Here is a 16,116-nt window from a genome sequence, read left to right on the forward strand (position 1 = left end):
GGCTACAGTTTTCCTTTAATGTGAAACGCTAACATTGACTTATAATACCTTAATCACAAAAGCTGTGCTTTGTGATACGGAATGGTGACACAGCTCTAGCAGGGAAAATGCTGCCTGGCCATTTTCTATCTTGTATCTGTTGCTCAGTTTCAATTCTTCACATAGGGTTTGGGCTGGTGGGGTTGTTTGTTGGGGCTTTTAAAGTACAAACACACCAGAACTCTCTCTATACTGCAAACTGAAAATGAATGCAGTCATCATGTTGGAAAGGCAGAAAGAGACAGCCAGGCTAAAATTTCAACTCAGTCGTATATCCATTTCTCACATCTGTCCTCATGTTGTTTGCTTGGGTCCTGATCCAAAAAATACATGAACACATGCTTCATTCTGAGCACAGGAGAAATCCTATCTTGCCTACAGTGGAAGCTGAAAGTAACAAACACCTCTGCATCTCAGGCAACCTGTTAAGATCTGTCGAGTATGGAAACAAATTTCTCAGCTAGGAAGCCAAATTTAACAATTTGCTCAATACACAAAAATAAATGCCTCTGAAAATTGGATGGCTATTGAGAGAATATTTTCCCTAAGAGAAACAGCTGTTGCAGGGAGATGAGTAAGAAAGACTGTTAGGACACATCCAGCTGAATGTGTGCACTGAAGTATGAGTTTGTGAGAACCTTTTACTATCAACAAAGTTAATGTAGAGCACTAAAATGGTGGTGCATTTGTTTTAAAACACCTGCTCCACTACACTGTTTCTCCATCCTCTTGGATTCATATTTTTACCCCCAGGCCTCCCTCCCCCAAAAATAAAGCCCAAACCACAAGCCTGTTTCATTAATTAGTTACTTAAGAGATCTTTTTGCAGACGTAAATTGGTCACTTTGAAACAAAATTAACCCAGATCATATTAGGCTGGATGCTACAGGGGATCCCACTGGGCTTGCTCTGTGTTGTACATTACCACTGATGGCCTTCAACTTCTCCGACTCTTGTGCTGGATTGGAGAATGGACCTCACCTTGTAGCAATAGTAATTAGTGGCTTAAGCAGGAGACCCTGCTCTGCTCGTGAGCATGGTTCCCTTGGAGCTCCGTTTGGCATCTTGGATTTCCTTGTAGAAGTTAATGAAATAAAGCTCAGTGCTTTTGCCCATGTCGAATAGGGCCCCGATGCACAGGGAAGCACCTGAGGCTTTCAGCCACTATCAGAGAGTTTGATAGACTGGTTTTGCTTTCTCTCTTACAGGGACCGCCAGGGCCCCCAGGCATTGCTGGACCCCCTGGACCACCTGGAGCACCCGTAAGAAAACAAGCTTGCATTTTTTTGTGTTTTATATCAAGGAGAAGAAAAAACAGGGAGAATTTTAGGTCATGGGTTTCAGTGGGAACTGAGTCAGGGCCTCTGGCACTGTGTGATTTCTCTCATATACTCTCACTGAAAAGCCACAGCTGGTCCTAGAGGACACCTCTGTGCTGGGCATCGGAACCAAGCTGATGCTACCTGAAGTACTGATTTTTATTTAATTTATCTTCTGATTTCATTTTTCAGGGACTGCTGGGAGAGACTGGGGCTACTGGTAAAACCGGACCACCGGGACCCTCTGTAAGTGTTGAGGAACTGCTTCCCTTGCCTCCGTGCTCTCAATGACTTCAGATACTTTAGTTCTCAAGTCTTTGCCTCCTTTCCTGCAGCTTGTCTGCATGCAAGATTTTAATGTGGGCTCCAACACTGTTGCCTTTAATGCAGACATTAACCTCTGATACCTTTTATGAACAAGAATTTTACAGTCCCAGCTGCGCTATTCCTACACATTGGGATCATGATGTTTTCCTTGTATGATACCTTTCAAAACTCATTTTTCATTTGGCAAGATATTGTTCTTCCAAACCTGGAGTTTCCTGAATTAGGCCAAAGAATTGAAATTAAAATCTCAGATTTAGCAATTTCTGTTGGCTGTTAAGTCAAGAAAGGTGAATTATGAAGCATTAAGAATTGACACCTACAGTCTGCAGTATTTGGGGATTGACTGACACTTGGAAAGGGGACAAAACATTTTCTCACCATTTTAAATGCAATTTTAAATGTAATTTTAATTCTTGCTAAACAATTCTGTCACTATGTACGGCATAATTTTATTTTAGGAGTCTATGTATTCCATAAGAAATTACCAATATTTAAAAGAAGTAATAGACTTTAAACCATCTTAATAGCTACATATAATAGAGACTTACAGAGCATGATAGTAAAAATGTAATTTTTAAAGTTATTTAAGAATCCACAGTGCCTGAAAGTGCTATGCTGTTGTTTGCCTGTAACAACACTGACATCCAGTGGTCATTCACCAAAACGGATACTGGAAAAAGGGCTGAACAGATATGTGCATTGTAAGAACTTTTGTATATTTTGAGTCACAGTAGGGAAAAAGTCAGAACAAAATGTATGAGGTGGTTCTTCTTTTCTTAAACTTAGGGATGACCTGAGTGTGCTTATGCTGAGCTTACTGTTAATGATTTAAAGAACATGTGCTTATAGCTTATGATTTTCTCTTGTTTAGGGGTTGCCTGGCAAAGATGGATTCAATGGGCTTCCTGGGCTTCCAGGTCAAAAGGCAAGTGATACCATGTACACTGGTATTAAGCTACTCACCTGAGCAGCTTCTCTGGGTGAGCTAGCAAGTGTAAGCGGGAAGGGGGGGCACATCTCCTGTGCCAATCGCTACCTCACCGATCCCACATCACTGAGGCACCGGTGAAGCTCCAAGGCCAAATCAGCTGGAGTGAGTGAGCTGTACTGAGTCATTATGGAGATGGAGCTGGTTGTAAATACAGCAGGGTTGAGAAATCTTCTTCCAGTCTTCAACTACTGCATCCTATTTGGCAAACACAGCTGAGCACTGCAAACAGAGAAGCTTCTACTGTCAGTCAGGAAAGCCAGTGACACTGGCAAGTCAAGACATGTGTCCAAGGCCTGAAGAAGAAGAACAAAGTGTGGCAGGTCCCAAAGACATTTCCTCCCTGAAGGACTGAAAAGAAGAAATGCCATCCCCTAAGTCTTCTTAGGGCTATGTGGCAGAAAGACAGTTCTTCATTATTTCCTACTTCTTATGCCCCATTTGAAAGCTTCTACAAATGACAGATTGGGAAGAGTTGTCTCCTCTGCTGTCTCTGCAGTGGGAGAAAGACGATAGGAGTGTTAGAGGTAGGAGACACTCTGATTGGCTTGCATCACTATGTAAATAAGTGTCAAAGATGTGTGCCATATTTTGACTATGAAGGCCAAGCTAGGCTCTGGGGATGATGACTCTATATTGGAACAAGGACAACAGCTCTTAACCATCTACTGCCTTGGATTGCATTGGCAGCGGTCGTCTTGCCTCTGATACTTGAGCACTATGATGCCTACTCGTTCCAATAACACACTACATTTATACTTGTCTTTCTCAACTGAGTGCTTGAGCCCAGGTCTAGCAGAGTCCCCAGCTCCCATTTATTGGTGAATAAAGGTGAGGAATTTGGAGCGTATGACAAATTTCTGAGGCTAAATAAACTTTGGATTTTATTCACAGCCTGTGTAGTACCTGCTGCACTTCCCAGCTATGTAGCACAATTCAGCTCTTAATGCACTGCAGTCTCTGCTCTCCGTGCTGACACTACCCATACCAAAAGATCAGTTTCAAAGTATTTACCTAAAAGGCACAGTGGCCAAGGTCCCAATCCCACAATTATTTATTTTTCTTAACAGAAATAATGCAGACTTTCTAACAGCACATCATTTCAAGAAACTGACTGGAGGTTTTGTTTTTCAGGTAATTCACTATGGACACCTTTAATGTAACAGTGGTTGACTTTGTATTATTCCAGAAATATTCCAGAAGGGTGATCGGTGCTGGAGATGTGATCGCGAACAATACTAGAATGGAAAAACATTCCAGGAAACGTACTCTCACATGGCTCCATTTGCATCCTCAGGATGATACTGAGGACCTGAGTCAAAATATTGCTCAGTATTGCCTGCAAAAGTGCTTCACCACCAGAGGAGGTTGTATATTAACTTATTGTGTTACCTGCAGGGAGAACAAGGGGAAAAGGGTGAAGAAGGCTTTCCTGGAAAAGCTGGCCCTAAGGTAAGGAATTTTATTTCATAGTTTGCTGTAGCCATTGAGTTAATCAGGGTGTGATTTTGGAAGGTCTTATACTGAAGTCGGGAGTGTAAGTTTCCTCTAAAGTTGGAGGCATAAGAGGATGAGCAGATGCGGCTCATTGCCTCTCAGAGTCCATGGTGTTCCAGAATACCAAAGCCTGTTTGATGCTTCTCTCTCAGTTCAACATATATAGGGAGATCTGACCTGGCCCTTGCATCAGCTCCCTGCGGTCCAGGTTCCCAAGCCATCAAGAAGGCAATTTCAGTGCCTTGTGGGAAGTAGGTAGAACAACATGGGCCAGGGCAATAGGGGACACACTTTACCAATGAGAAAGTGTTCTTACAAAAGGGTAAGGTCCTTGCAGTGCTAAAGTTTTGCTTTTGTTTTTCCAGGGTGAACCAGGGAGCCGTGGCCAACCTGGTGAGCAGGTGAGCAGGAAAAATAGTCTTAACAGCAAGGCCTACCTGTCAGAGCAATATAAAATGACTACATGCAATGACAATGCCATTTGCCAGTAACAAGATCTGTGCAAGTCATTTGCATCTACAACTGAAGATGCAACAGAGGAGTGGGTGAGACTCGTGGCTGGAGAGAGTAATACAAAAATTTTCAGAACAAAAATATGTTAAATCCAACTTTTCATTGTATCCTGGAAAATTCAATCATGTTGTTCCTGGTGGATAGGGAAGAAAAGGAAGGCAGAGTGGCTTAAAAGTGTTTGTTTTCCTTCAAACCTCATGTTAACCCAGGGTGCTGGTTCTAGAAGATGAACTTATTTGTAACTGTGCAATGCAAGGGATGATGCTGTCGTTTCTAAGTTGTAAATGTTTACTAGGAAATAACCCCAGATGACTGTTAGACACAGCTATGTTAGTCTTTTTTGTATTGGGATTTGGATTTCAGCAGACAACTGCTGAACTCAGTGAAGAACCAGGGAAATGTCCTGTGATTTCCTAAAGCACACAGCTGTCTAGACCCCAGTAAGGACCACTAACCATAGATGTTAACATTGTCACCCACATGCCAACTATTCATCTGTAGTATGAAAAAATGTAGAGAGATAAATCTGTATAAGGCAGAGTCTTGTATCTTTGGCATACATCTTAGGATTTTGGGGTACAGAGTATACGCCAGTAACATAAGTCTCTCAGAGCCTCAGTCTCCTCTTTCTCCTACCAGTCTCAGTCCAATCTTCTGCTGTAACAATGAAATGGGAGAATGGTCATGACCTCAGCTCCCATGTTGTCTTGTGCAATAAAGCAAAACATGCTCCACAAACTGGACTTAGAGGGAGTAAGGAAAGAAGCAGCCCATGATGAGTCTCATAGCAGCTTGTTTTCCATGAGGTGTGGCAGTCTCTCCACAACCATTCAATTTTAGGAATCGCTGACCATTTTTCGTATTTGCCAGGGTGTTGTGGTCAGACTTCCCTGCTGCTATCTACCTACCCCTTGAAGGAATAAGATTCCAAGTCTGAGGTAGAAAGTGAGGCTTATTGGTATAAGGCACTTAAGTGGATAACAATTACACCACCCTACAATTGGGGACTACTCTGCTTCTATTCCAAAATTCCTTATAATCTACGTAATGGGTATCACTTAGTTCCCAGGGAAGTATCTTTACCTGGTGTCCCAAGTAAGGGGAGATCACCCTGGTGTGGGCCAGCTGTACATCAGGAGTGCTTGCATTGGGCTCTCAGGGAGCAGTTTCTATACCCTTCCTCAGTGGTTCCTGTGGTCACTGTCTAGCAGTGTCATTTCACTGTTGTGGGGCAAAAAAACTGCCTGGCTTGCCACTGCAGGGCAAGCTTGGGCCCGGTGCAGTGAAGGGTCAGACCCCCGACCAAAGCACTGCCCCTCAGGCTGAATCACCTCCCCACACAGGGCTGTTGTGAATTCCAATACTACCTTCCAAAACACTTGCCTCTCACTCCAAAGCATGGTGTTCTCCACACATTTCATAAATGTTCTCTTTTCTGTCACCTCAGTCGTAAATTAAAATATAGAATAGTGCAGACCCTTAGAGGACTTCACTTCATATATCCTCTGAATTTGACAGGAAACAGCTAATAACAGGTGTGTGAATGTAGTTTCTTCAATCATGTGTACACCATCCTCCAGAGACCCTACTTCTACCCTGCATTTCTGTAGTTTTGTTAGTCAGAACATCATGTTGGTCTGTGTCTTACTCATCAGACACTGTGTCTGACCTCAGAAGACATCAGATGTCTTACTGATGTCAAGATACATCACACGAATGCTTCCTTCTTGTCTGCTTAGTTGTCATGTCAAGGGAGGGAACTGAATGGGTTTGCTATGATTAGTTTTTAACAAATCCACATTGGCTGTTTTCTATTATCTTTCTATACTTGAGCTCACACAGACTCATTGATGTTTTGCTTCAGTACCTTTCCAGATGCCAAAGTTACACCACATGTTTTTATTTTTCTTCCAAATTCTCCATTTTTCTTCTTTCATGTTAGGCCCTCTCTTTGTCCTCATGATCTCTAGGGTCTCATCATCAGCCAGGATCCTGCAGTGGCTCTCATAAAGCACCACTCCCTCTTGTTATAATTAATTTAGCCTTCAACGGAATTTCAATCAAAGTTTACAATTTATTGAATAGAGACAAACAAGCAGCGCTGGATGCACGGGGGATCCTTCCGCCTAATGTGCATACCATCATACAAAATTACAGGGTTTATATTCAGTTACTTAATTAATAACAATTAGTAAAAACACGCCTAAGTTTACACTCATTGGTCAGTGATAAGCATCCCACTTGCCATTGGTCAGCCGTAGTTAAATTAGCCACGCTTGCATTGTAGATTAGCCCGCATGCTCTTTACGGGTGTGGAGGGCAAGTCTTTTTGGTCACTCCCCTTTGCAGCAGGGTGCCTCCGCTGTTAGTCCCTGAAGGTCAACTGAATTGTATCTTTTTTAGGAGGACGCCCTCCCGACTGGCCCAAGCACCATCTCAGGCGCCAGCCCCCCCAGTTATCTGATCAATTTTGGGTCACGCTTTTGTCTTCACCATCAACCCAAATCGCCAATCAACATTCCAACCATTAAGACAGTTAACAAGTCAATTGAACGGCCCTCGGTTACACAAGCACAAACAGAACGGTCAAATGCTAGAAGGTCACACTTCACCGTGTGACTCTAGCATTGTTCCATATTGACACGAATCAGATGAACACATTTTACTCTCTGTCACAAAATGTCACTGTCACCTTGATGTTCCTAGTCATACTCACTCAACACAGCATCTTGTTCCTCACCTGATTTCTTTTGCAGACTCCTTGCACCTATGTAATGATAATGTTTTGACTCTTGTCATACTTCAGATATAATATCTTTAAAGCAGGCATCACCTTTTCTTCATTCAGTATTCATACAGCTCTTAGCGCAATTGGGTCCTGCCCATGACTGAGATCCTTCCTGATATTGCACTAAAATGCAGAGAGCAGAATAATTATAAATAGGAAACCACACGGTTATTTTCAGATGACAAACTGGGTCAAGCTGGAGCTAAATTTGAGAAGACTTGATGTATTTAGAACAAAGCACATGACACAGAGATCATAATTACACCAATAGCAAGTATTATAAAGCAGAAGCTCAAAGGTAAGGTTCAAACAGAAAGAAAACAAAATGTGCAATGGTGCATCTAGAAAATTCTAGATCAGTTTGTCAGGCAACATTTGTACCTTTCAGATTAATACAGTGCAGTTTTTGTATTTCCAGACTACTCCAGATCATTAGAAATGAAAATGAAAGTTAGATTTAGTTTTCTAAGCTACTTTTATTTGCTTGTTTGGTCCTGCTACAGAGCATCATGAAGAAAACATGTCCTAAATTCCATGGTGTCAGTTAACAGTGTAACAGCAAAAAAAAAGAGCTCTTAGCTGTAGTTTTAAGTAATGATATTCCAAGAATAAGAAATTAGTCGATAATAAAACTAATCCAATTCTCTCTCAGCAAACTACATCTATAATCAATCCCATGAGGAAACTGGGGCAGGTTCTGGCCTACAGCATAGACCATTTGTATCATGGTGTCAGTAGGTATCAAGAAGAAAACATTTGCCATCATTATGAGTTCTGAAAAATTCACAGTCTAGTATTAGACATGCAAGAGATAGACAGCTAAATCAGGGATTCATCCTTCCCAGCCTAAGGGCATCATGGCTAGATTAGCCTGCCCTGAAGAGCAGACTTGATGTATTTTCAACTGACGTGAGTGAGAGACGAGTTTGCCCCACCATTCTGCCTTTTCATTCTTAATTATATTTGAGAGTAACGGGGTTTATTAATAGAAGCCATGCTGATGCCTCTTCCTAGATTTCACACACTTCTTTATCTTACTTTCAGGGTGAAGCAGGTCTTCCTGGTCTTCAGGGTTTACCTGGAGTGAGAGGAGAAAAAGGAGACCGGGTGAGTGACTTTGAGCCACAACTTGATTTTTTTCTGGCCATTTGGCTCCATGAAGACTTATCTTGACTGTTCCCAGATGATGTTCTCTCTTGGTGTGATTGCTGTGGTGAGCAGCTGATTGGCATGCAGCAAAGACACCAAGTACCCCTTCCAAAGAGGTACTTTACTACCTAGTGACTGTTCCTAATTGCAGCAGAGGTGTTAATGAACAGTCATTATGTCATTAAATGCAGAAAGTTATGACTCAGGAGGCGGTAGAAGAGGTTCAGCGGTCTTTAGACTTTACTTTCAGAAATACCTGCCTGATTTAAGAACATTCTAAAAAGTGAATTGCAGCAAAAAATCACAAATTCCCCTTGTCGCTGAGCCCTGGAGAAGGCTCCAGGTGGTTGGATCATTTTCTGATGGCCTAACTTCCATCCAAGTCCTGGTGCCTCCTGCTTCCCCTGGCTAGCTCCAAACCTCCAGAAGCATTTACATACCGGATCAGGGGCCTGACGGTAAATTTAGCCTTGTAAATGAGGCCTGTACTCCTGATAACTGACTGCATGCTTGAATGTGGTCAAGAAGGATCTAAAATCAAGTGAGGTCTTACTGTTCAGTTTGGCATATTATATGTATTGTAGAGCATAAGAGACAGAATGTAGTCTCTGTATAAATTCATAGAAATGTAGGTCAGATACTTCCTGTTTGAATGCAGGATAAATATATTTTGTGTATGCACTTTGAGGACTATTCACATCATCCTTTATAAGCATCTCCCATTCAAATGATCAGGTTACCTGGGCAAAATAGAGAGGTAGGCACCAGTGAATGAATGATTCAGAAATCTTTAACATAAACAAAATAAACAAAACTGGTAGTATAAGCCAGCAGTGTGCTCAGGCGGCCAAGAAGGCCAACAGCATCCTGGCTTGTATCAGGAATAGTGTGTCCAGCAGGAGCAGGGAGGTGATAGTGCCCCTGTACTCGGCACTGGTGAGGCCGCACCTCGAGTACTGTGTTCGGTTTTGGGCCCCTCAGTACAAGAAGGACATTGAGGTGCTGGAGCGTGTCCAGAGAAGGACAACAAAGTTCGTGAAGGGTCTAGAGAACAAGTCTTCTGAGGCTTGGCTGAGGAAACTGGGGTTGTTTAGCCTGGAGAAGAGGAGGCTGAGGGGAGGCCTTGCCCTCTACAACTACCTGAAAGGAGGTTGTAGCGAGGCGGGGGTCGGTCTCTTCTCCCTAGTAACAAGCAATAGGACGAGAGGAAATGGCCTCAGGCTGCACCAGGGGAAGTTTAAGTTGGATATTAGGAAAAACTTCTTCACCGAAAGGGCTGTCAGGCATTGGAACAGGCTGCCCAGGGAGGTGGTGGAGTCTCCATCCCTGGAGGTATTTAAAAGAAGGGTAGACGTGGTGCTTGAGGATATGGTTTAGTGGTGGACTTGGCAGTGATAGGTTAGCGGTTGGACTCGATGATCTTAAGGGTCTTTTCCACCCTTAATGATTCTATGATTCTATGAACGTCCGCTTTGGGTCTTAACTCCTGTTCTGGTGTCTCTCTTGTCCAGCTAGAAAAAATCTGGGTTTTATAACTGCAACAGGCAGTAGGATCTTCTACATGAAAGGTGATTTAGGATTGGTGCTTTCCTTTCCTTGAACTTAATTGCTATTCATTGGCTTTTGAAAATAGTGTGGATTTTATGAAGGCATCTCCAAAATGTTACATTTTTAATTGCTTTCACTACATCTTGGAGGACAGGTAAGATCAGCTGAAAGCTTAAAATATTCTAGTGAGACCAATGGAATCAAATCAAAACATGCATATTTCCTGCTTTCTTTTCCCTGCTTTTAGGGAGAAAAAGGAAAAGATGGTCTCCCAGGACTGAAAGGTGAAAGAGGAGAAAAGGTGAGTCATGAAATGAGCATGCTTCTCCTTAGGCAAGGGATGAAAAGAGGCAAAGGCAAAGAGGCAAGTGGTAGAGGAGAATATCTGAGGAAGATTAGAAACATTAGAAGTCTCTTAGCTGAGCCTTACCGAGAAGCAACAGAGAAAGCTGTGTGAGGGACAATGACAACCATTTGTTGACTAATGCAAGAAATAGTAAGTAGTTGATGAAATCTAAGGACAGTTTCTTTAATTCAAAAAAAACTTTTCTTTGTTTTAAAACTGACTGATAGAAATGAGCCTGGAATTAAATTCTAAAGAACTTTCCTGTGCCCGTCTGTGATGTGCTAGAACAATAATTTAAGGAATGGTCTGTGTTTCTGCCATCACAATACTATTAATTTTAGTGAAAATGAGAGAACTAGACACATGTGATGTCCACCAAAATTTGCATTCAACCACTGTGAACATGAAGGTAAAGATGAAGTACTGAATTTGCAGATGCCTGTGTCTGTATAGTGAAATATTTGCCCTCATTTTAGTGGCAATAGCCATCAGGAAGTGGGTACTACTTTGTTCTTCTTCCTAGGATACATCAGCCCTCAGTTTACCAGTGACTTTCACCATCTATGGAGGGCAAGCACTGGATTTAGAAAATTATATTTTTGATGAAAAACAGACAATTTTTTTTCCATCCACAAAAGAAATTCAGCTAAACATAGTTTTCAATCAAGAACTTCGAAAAATGCAAATTAAACTCCATATCAGTCCTGCACTGGATGGGGCAACATTAGAAATTCATTGACCTGTGAAGTCAGATGAATGATAAAGTCATAAAGTGATAAAGACAACAAAGTGAGATTCCTGTATGCAACAAAGCAAGGACAGCAGAAATTCTGGCCAGAGCAATGGGGTAAAATCCACCCATCGGAGAAATGCTATGGGATTTTCAGTGTCATTGCGCTGACAGGCTGTCATTGGGTTACATCTCATCTGGCAATGTTGCATCTTCTAGCTGATAACGTTGACTTTTATTTGGGCTTCTTTTTATATCCTTAGTTATATTTTTCTCCTCTCTCTAGGGTGACATCGGTTCCCCTGGACCACCAGGCTTACCTGGAACAGTAAGTAAGATTGTGTTCTGTGCTGCAACAATATTTAAGGCATCACTTCCTCCACCCAAATTCCTCAGGAACAAAGCTTTTCAAGATCCCTACTTCTCTGTACAAACTTTAGGACTCATTTACTCTGAGAGTATCTCCCTTTGCTTTGGAGAAACAATACCAGGTTGTATTTGGTCTTTTCATTTTTTGTGGAGGTTGTGTCCTCTTCTGCCTCTTTGCAAACATCATTTTTATATGCTCTTACCTTGTTGTAGCACTTAAATTGGACTTGTGATTTGTTTAGCAGCTGTGGGAGTTGTCTGAAGAAAGTCATGGCTGAAAATAGGGCGTGTGTTCATAAAGAGCTAGATTTCTCCAACTGAGACCTCAGGATAAGACTGGCTCTGAACAGATACCAGTAAACAACAGCTTGCCTTCTTGGGGGACAATTCACCTTTTTCCAGGAAGAGCAGAGTGTTCCACTTTTTATTGACATGATCTTATGGGGTGGAGCATTCAGCTTCAGCGACGCTGCAGCCTCCCAGGGCCTCCATCACCTACAATGCCATGCTCTGCTGTAAGCCCAGAAAGACCCTCTCATCCCCGAGTTCATTCTAGGTTCAGCACTGGATTCAACATACAAACCAGTCATGTGTGATTTCATGTACACAAGACCAAGAAAACATCAATTTATTGTTTTAAAAATGAGCCTACAATATTACTTTTGGGAGCATGAGCATGACTACAATGAAATTCTTTAAAGGCAATTAAACCAGCATCCACTGAATGTAAATACATAAATCTCACAGTTCCCTCCAGCAAAATCTGAGTAAGCACCTTGAATTAAGCACTAGGAACAGGCCTATCATTGCAACAGGAGGGCTGATCCCACTCAGAGATCCCCCCCAAAAAGGGCAGATAAACACTTTTCAGCTTTTCTCACCACAACTGGTTACAGCTGCCACAGTCACATTATGGAGGGAATTTGACTCAAAGTCTGTTGATGAAAATCAAGTGTCTGAAGACCTTCATGCAGCAATGGAGGAGGTATTATAATTTGTTCCCTGCTGTTAGTTGGGCCTCTTCAATCTGTGCCAAAGAGTGCTTCATGGTACCATGGAGGAAGACTCCATGAGTATCACATAAGAATGATCCAATCACAACACCAAAGATAAACCTGCCTTAGTCAAGGCAGAAAAGGTTGTGTACAAACACAATACCACGTGGCTAGATATAGAGAAGATACGCCTGACTGCTCAAGATTCCTGTGTTTATAGGGAGAAGTTATTTCTATTTCAGCTGTAAACATAGATGATCATTTTGACATAGCCTCATTTCATCAAGGACTAAATTTTTCTTCCTAATTTTATCAGTTTTGATAAAAGATACTGCCTCTTTCTACAAAACTTGTTCCTTTTCTTGTGGCATATCCTTCAGGATAACTTGCAATTCCTAAGACAACCATTTTGAGATGTATGTGTCTTGTGCATGGTACAAAACAGAGAGAGACACACCAAGCTCAGCCACGGAATTAGGAAATTTAAGACTGGCTCCAAGTGGAAAAGTGAGCTGGAGATTGCTAACAGTAAACTTGCTAACAAGGTTAAGGATTTTTTTTTTGTTTTTCATAGCAGTGGGACATAAGTGGATGTTTTTGAGTTTATGTTCATGTTTCAAATGCTCTGGGAAATGTCTGATATTTGTGGTTTTTTTTTCAAACAGCCAGATGTTACAATGAGTTGCTCATTTATAAACTTACTGAGGGATATATGGAATGTGTAATCTGTAATGACAAGGAGAATACATACATTATTGCATTTCAAGAAAAATACAGAACGCTTCTTCTAACACTCTGGTTTCTCTTCCAGACAGCCTTCTTCACCCCACACCCTAGGATTCCTGTAAGTAACTTCTCCAGTAAACACGGCCTCTGGCTTACTACCTCTTGTATCTGATAGACACACAGCATCTTAGTATTTTCCATGTTATTTAAATGCTTTCAGTGAAGAGCTCAGCTGGAGTCTGGTTCCGAGCAACCATACCATTGTAAACAGCCATGATGAGAAGCCCACGGCTGTCCTGGTAACACCAGCGTCCAAGCTAGCTGTGGCCAGGACACAGCTGTATGCTGTCCTGGTCTCTTAAATGAGAAGTGTTTGCAGCACGTAGGAAAATATCTGGCGTTATATAGGATCACACCATTTGTATGTGAACAAACTTGTTAAGGATGAGGAGGCTTTACAACATGTATTAACAGCAGAGGTAGGCTGTAAGACTACCATTAGAAAAGAAAGTACCTATGCCAGGTTCTTCAGAGGCTGCGGAAGGAAATAGAAATGTGAGGTAGTGATGGAAATAGAGACAAGATTTCTTTGGTTCACTTTTCCCTTTGGCTCGTAGTTTGCTAATAGATATATACTAAGGAAATATGCAGAACAATGACATTGTATGTGGTCTTTGTGGTGCTACAGTCATAGAAGGAGTTATGTCTTTTGCTTTGAGTGCATTACTCTTGTAAATGAGCTGCAAGACAGTAAAGAATAAAAGGCTTGAAGTGTGTCATCAGGTCAGGTTGCTGGGATTTCTCCATGTGCAAGATGAATGTGATGATACCGTAGCACAGGTCTGCACACAGCGTTGCAAGCTTCGGGAGGAAAGGATAGTTACCTTTGATTTACAGCTCTACATATTAAGGGGTTAGAAGGTGGTGATAAGCCTTAGGAGAGTGTCATAGGTTATGTTACAGAGGCTGCAGGGCCAGCAGGGTGCTGAAAAATGTTATGCACTCTCCAAAACACAATACTTGCTATTGCTTTCCATTGAGTATGTGGTACATAGTGCCAGGAGCCACTTACACAGGCGGAGACAGGAAATGCAGCCTAATTAGAATGCAGTAGCAGCATTGCTCTATTTACTTATTGTTAGTTAAAATCAATTTCATATAGAAGACACCTTAGTAATTGTCAGAAGTAGAAAATCTCTGACTCAGTGAGTCTGAGCTCCCATTTACCCACCACCGCAGCTCCATTTTGTGTTTTGGGTGCAGCCTGTGCTGTGACCTCTGAAGAAACTTGCTGATGCAGCAGGGTGGTAGAGGGGGGTGTTAGTTTCTTCCATGGAAACTTTTTCATGTTTATTTAGGCCAATGAGTTAAAATCATTAAATATTTCTTGGAGACGGGGTGTGTGGGAACCACAGTGGTGATCAGGTATGATGGCTAGAAAGAGGCAAAAGCAGTAAAACAGAAGATGGCTCCTCACTTTGCCTTCTATCTCCCACTGCAGCTGGGCACAGCTGAGCCCCCAGTGTGTTTGCTCTCCTTTAAGTGGCACAGAAATGACTAACGCGTTAATTGAGACTACAGGACACTGTTGAGAGCAGGTCAAGGAAGCTGTAAGCACTGATCTGGCTCAGGATGGTAGCAGCTGTTAGCTGTCTCTGCATCATTTCTGTTCATTGAGCTGTAGGAAAGAAGTGGGTGGCAGTGGATTAAGTCCAGCTGCTGGGGGCAGAGGTCTCCACAAGGTGCAAAACTAGCAGGCAGCGTTAACAGTCTCAGCAGATAGTCGTGGGTTCGGCAAATTTGGAAGGACTCACAAGCAGATTTGCTGACAGGTTGGGTTAAGAAATGCTGCCTCTACCCACGTTTGTGGCTGTGCCACAGAATGGAATTTTGCTGATTTTGCGTTAACGTGCAAGTCAAGTATCAAGGAAAAAGTAAAGGAAAGGAGAATATTAAAAAAGCTTCCCTCCCCTTTACCTGTTGTGTTACTTCTTCCCTTTGCAGTCTTGTTTTCCCTGGTAAATTGTGCCCTTAATCCCACTTAGTAACACCATCCCTGCCTACAGATCTTTGCCGTATGTCTGTGCTTTGTTGCTCTGCTCTCTCAAAAGGGTTTCAGAGCTTGAAATGTCATTACACAAAACAACTTCCAGGCACAACCATACAGGTTTGTTGCATAGGACCCTTTGCTTGGACTGCTTTAGGTGGTCCCGTTATCTTTTGGAAGGCCACTAGATGGCATGAGGGACTGCCTGATTAAAAGTTGATGTAATGTACCACTTGTAAAATTCCTCCTATTATTTATCACAGATGATAATATTTATTCATACTGCATAATAAATACAGACATAAGTAATATTTATGCAGTTACATTTATTTTGTCTGTTAAAGAATAATTTGCAAATGGACTTTAAATTCCCAGGTGTTGCAGAAATGATTGGCAAATAGCTGATGCGAATAAAATTCAAGATGATTTGTCTTGGGCTCTGCATTTTGACTGATCATTATTCCTCATGTGTGTGTAGTGCAAATCACTGATGTTCTTACTCTTCCCTGATTGCATAATTGAAACACCTTGTATTATAAATGATGAATAAGTAATGATTGCTGTTGCCTGAATACATATGTTCATATAAATATACAAATGTGAGTATTCATGTATTGCCTGGTTTATTCCAGCTAGTTCCATAATTGTGTGCTGATCTTTTTCAATTTATAACAAGCAGAAATACGGGCTTATTGATTATTGTTCTAGAGCCGAGAACAAAGCTGATGAATTTCT

General features: G+C 41.8%; 1 protein-coding gene across 3 annotated transcripts in view; it reads left to right on the forward strand.

Moving 5' to 3' along the window:
- COL22A1 (collagen type XXII alpha 1 chain) overlaps window positions 1-16,116 on the forward strand; it is a 263,312-nt gene that overhangs the window by 190,327 nt on the left and 56,869 nt on the right. For all 3 annotated transcript variants that reach the window (XM_064442038.1, XM_064442040.1, XM_064442039.1), the window contains 9 exons: window positions 1,248-1,301; window positions 1,551-1,604; window positions 2,557-2,614; window positions 4,076-4,125; window positions 4,536-4,571; window positions 8,516-8,578; window positions 10,416-10,469; window positions 11,531-11,572; window positions 13,420-13,452. In XM_064442038.1, the coding sequence (XP_064298108.1) occupies window positions 1,248-1,301; window positions 1,551-1,604; window positions 2,557-2,614; window positions 4,076-4,125; window positions 4,536-4,571; window positions 8,516-8,578; window positions 10,416-10,469; window positions 11,531-11,572; window positions 13,420-13,452 (444 nt within the window). The remainder of the gene's footprint in view (window positions 1-1,247; window positions 1,302-1,550; window positions 1,605-2,556; window positions 2,615-4,075; window positions 4,126-4,535; window positions 4,572-8,515; window positions 8,579-10,415; window positions 10,470-11,530; window positions 11,573-13,419; window positions 13,453-16,116) is intronic.

Source organism: Phalacrocorax carbo, chromosome 2 (assembly GCF_963921805.1).
Source record: "Phalacrocorax carbo chromosome 2, bPhaCar2.1, whole genome shotgun sequence".
NCBI lineage: Eukaryota > Metazoa > Chordata > Aves > Suliformes > Phalacrocoracidae > Phalacrocorax > Phalacrocorax carbo.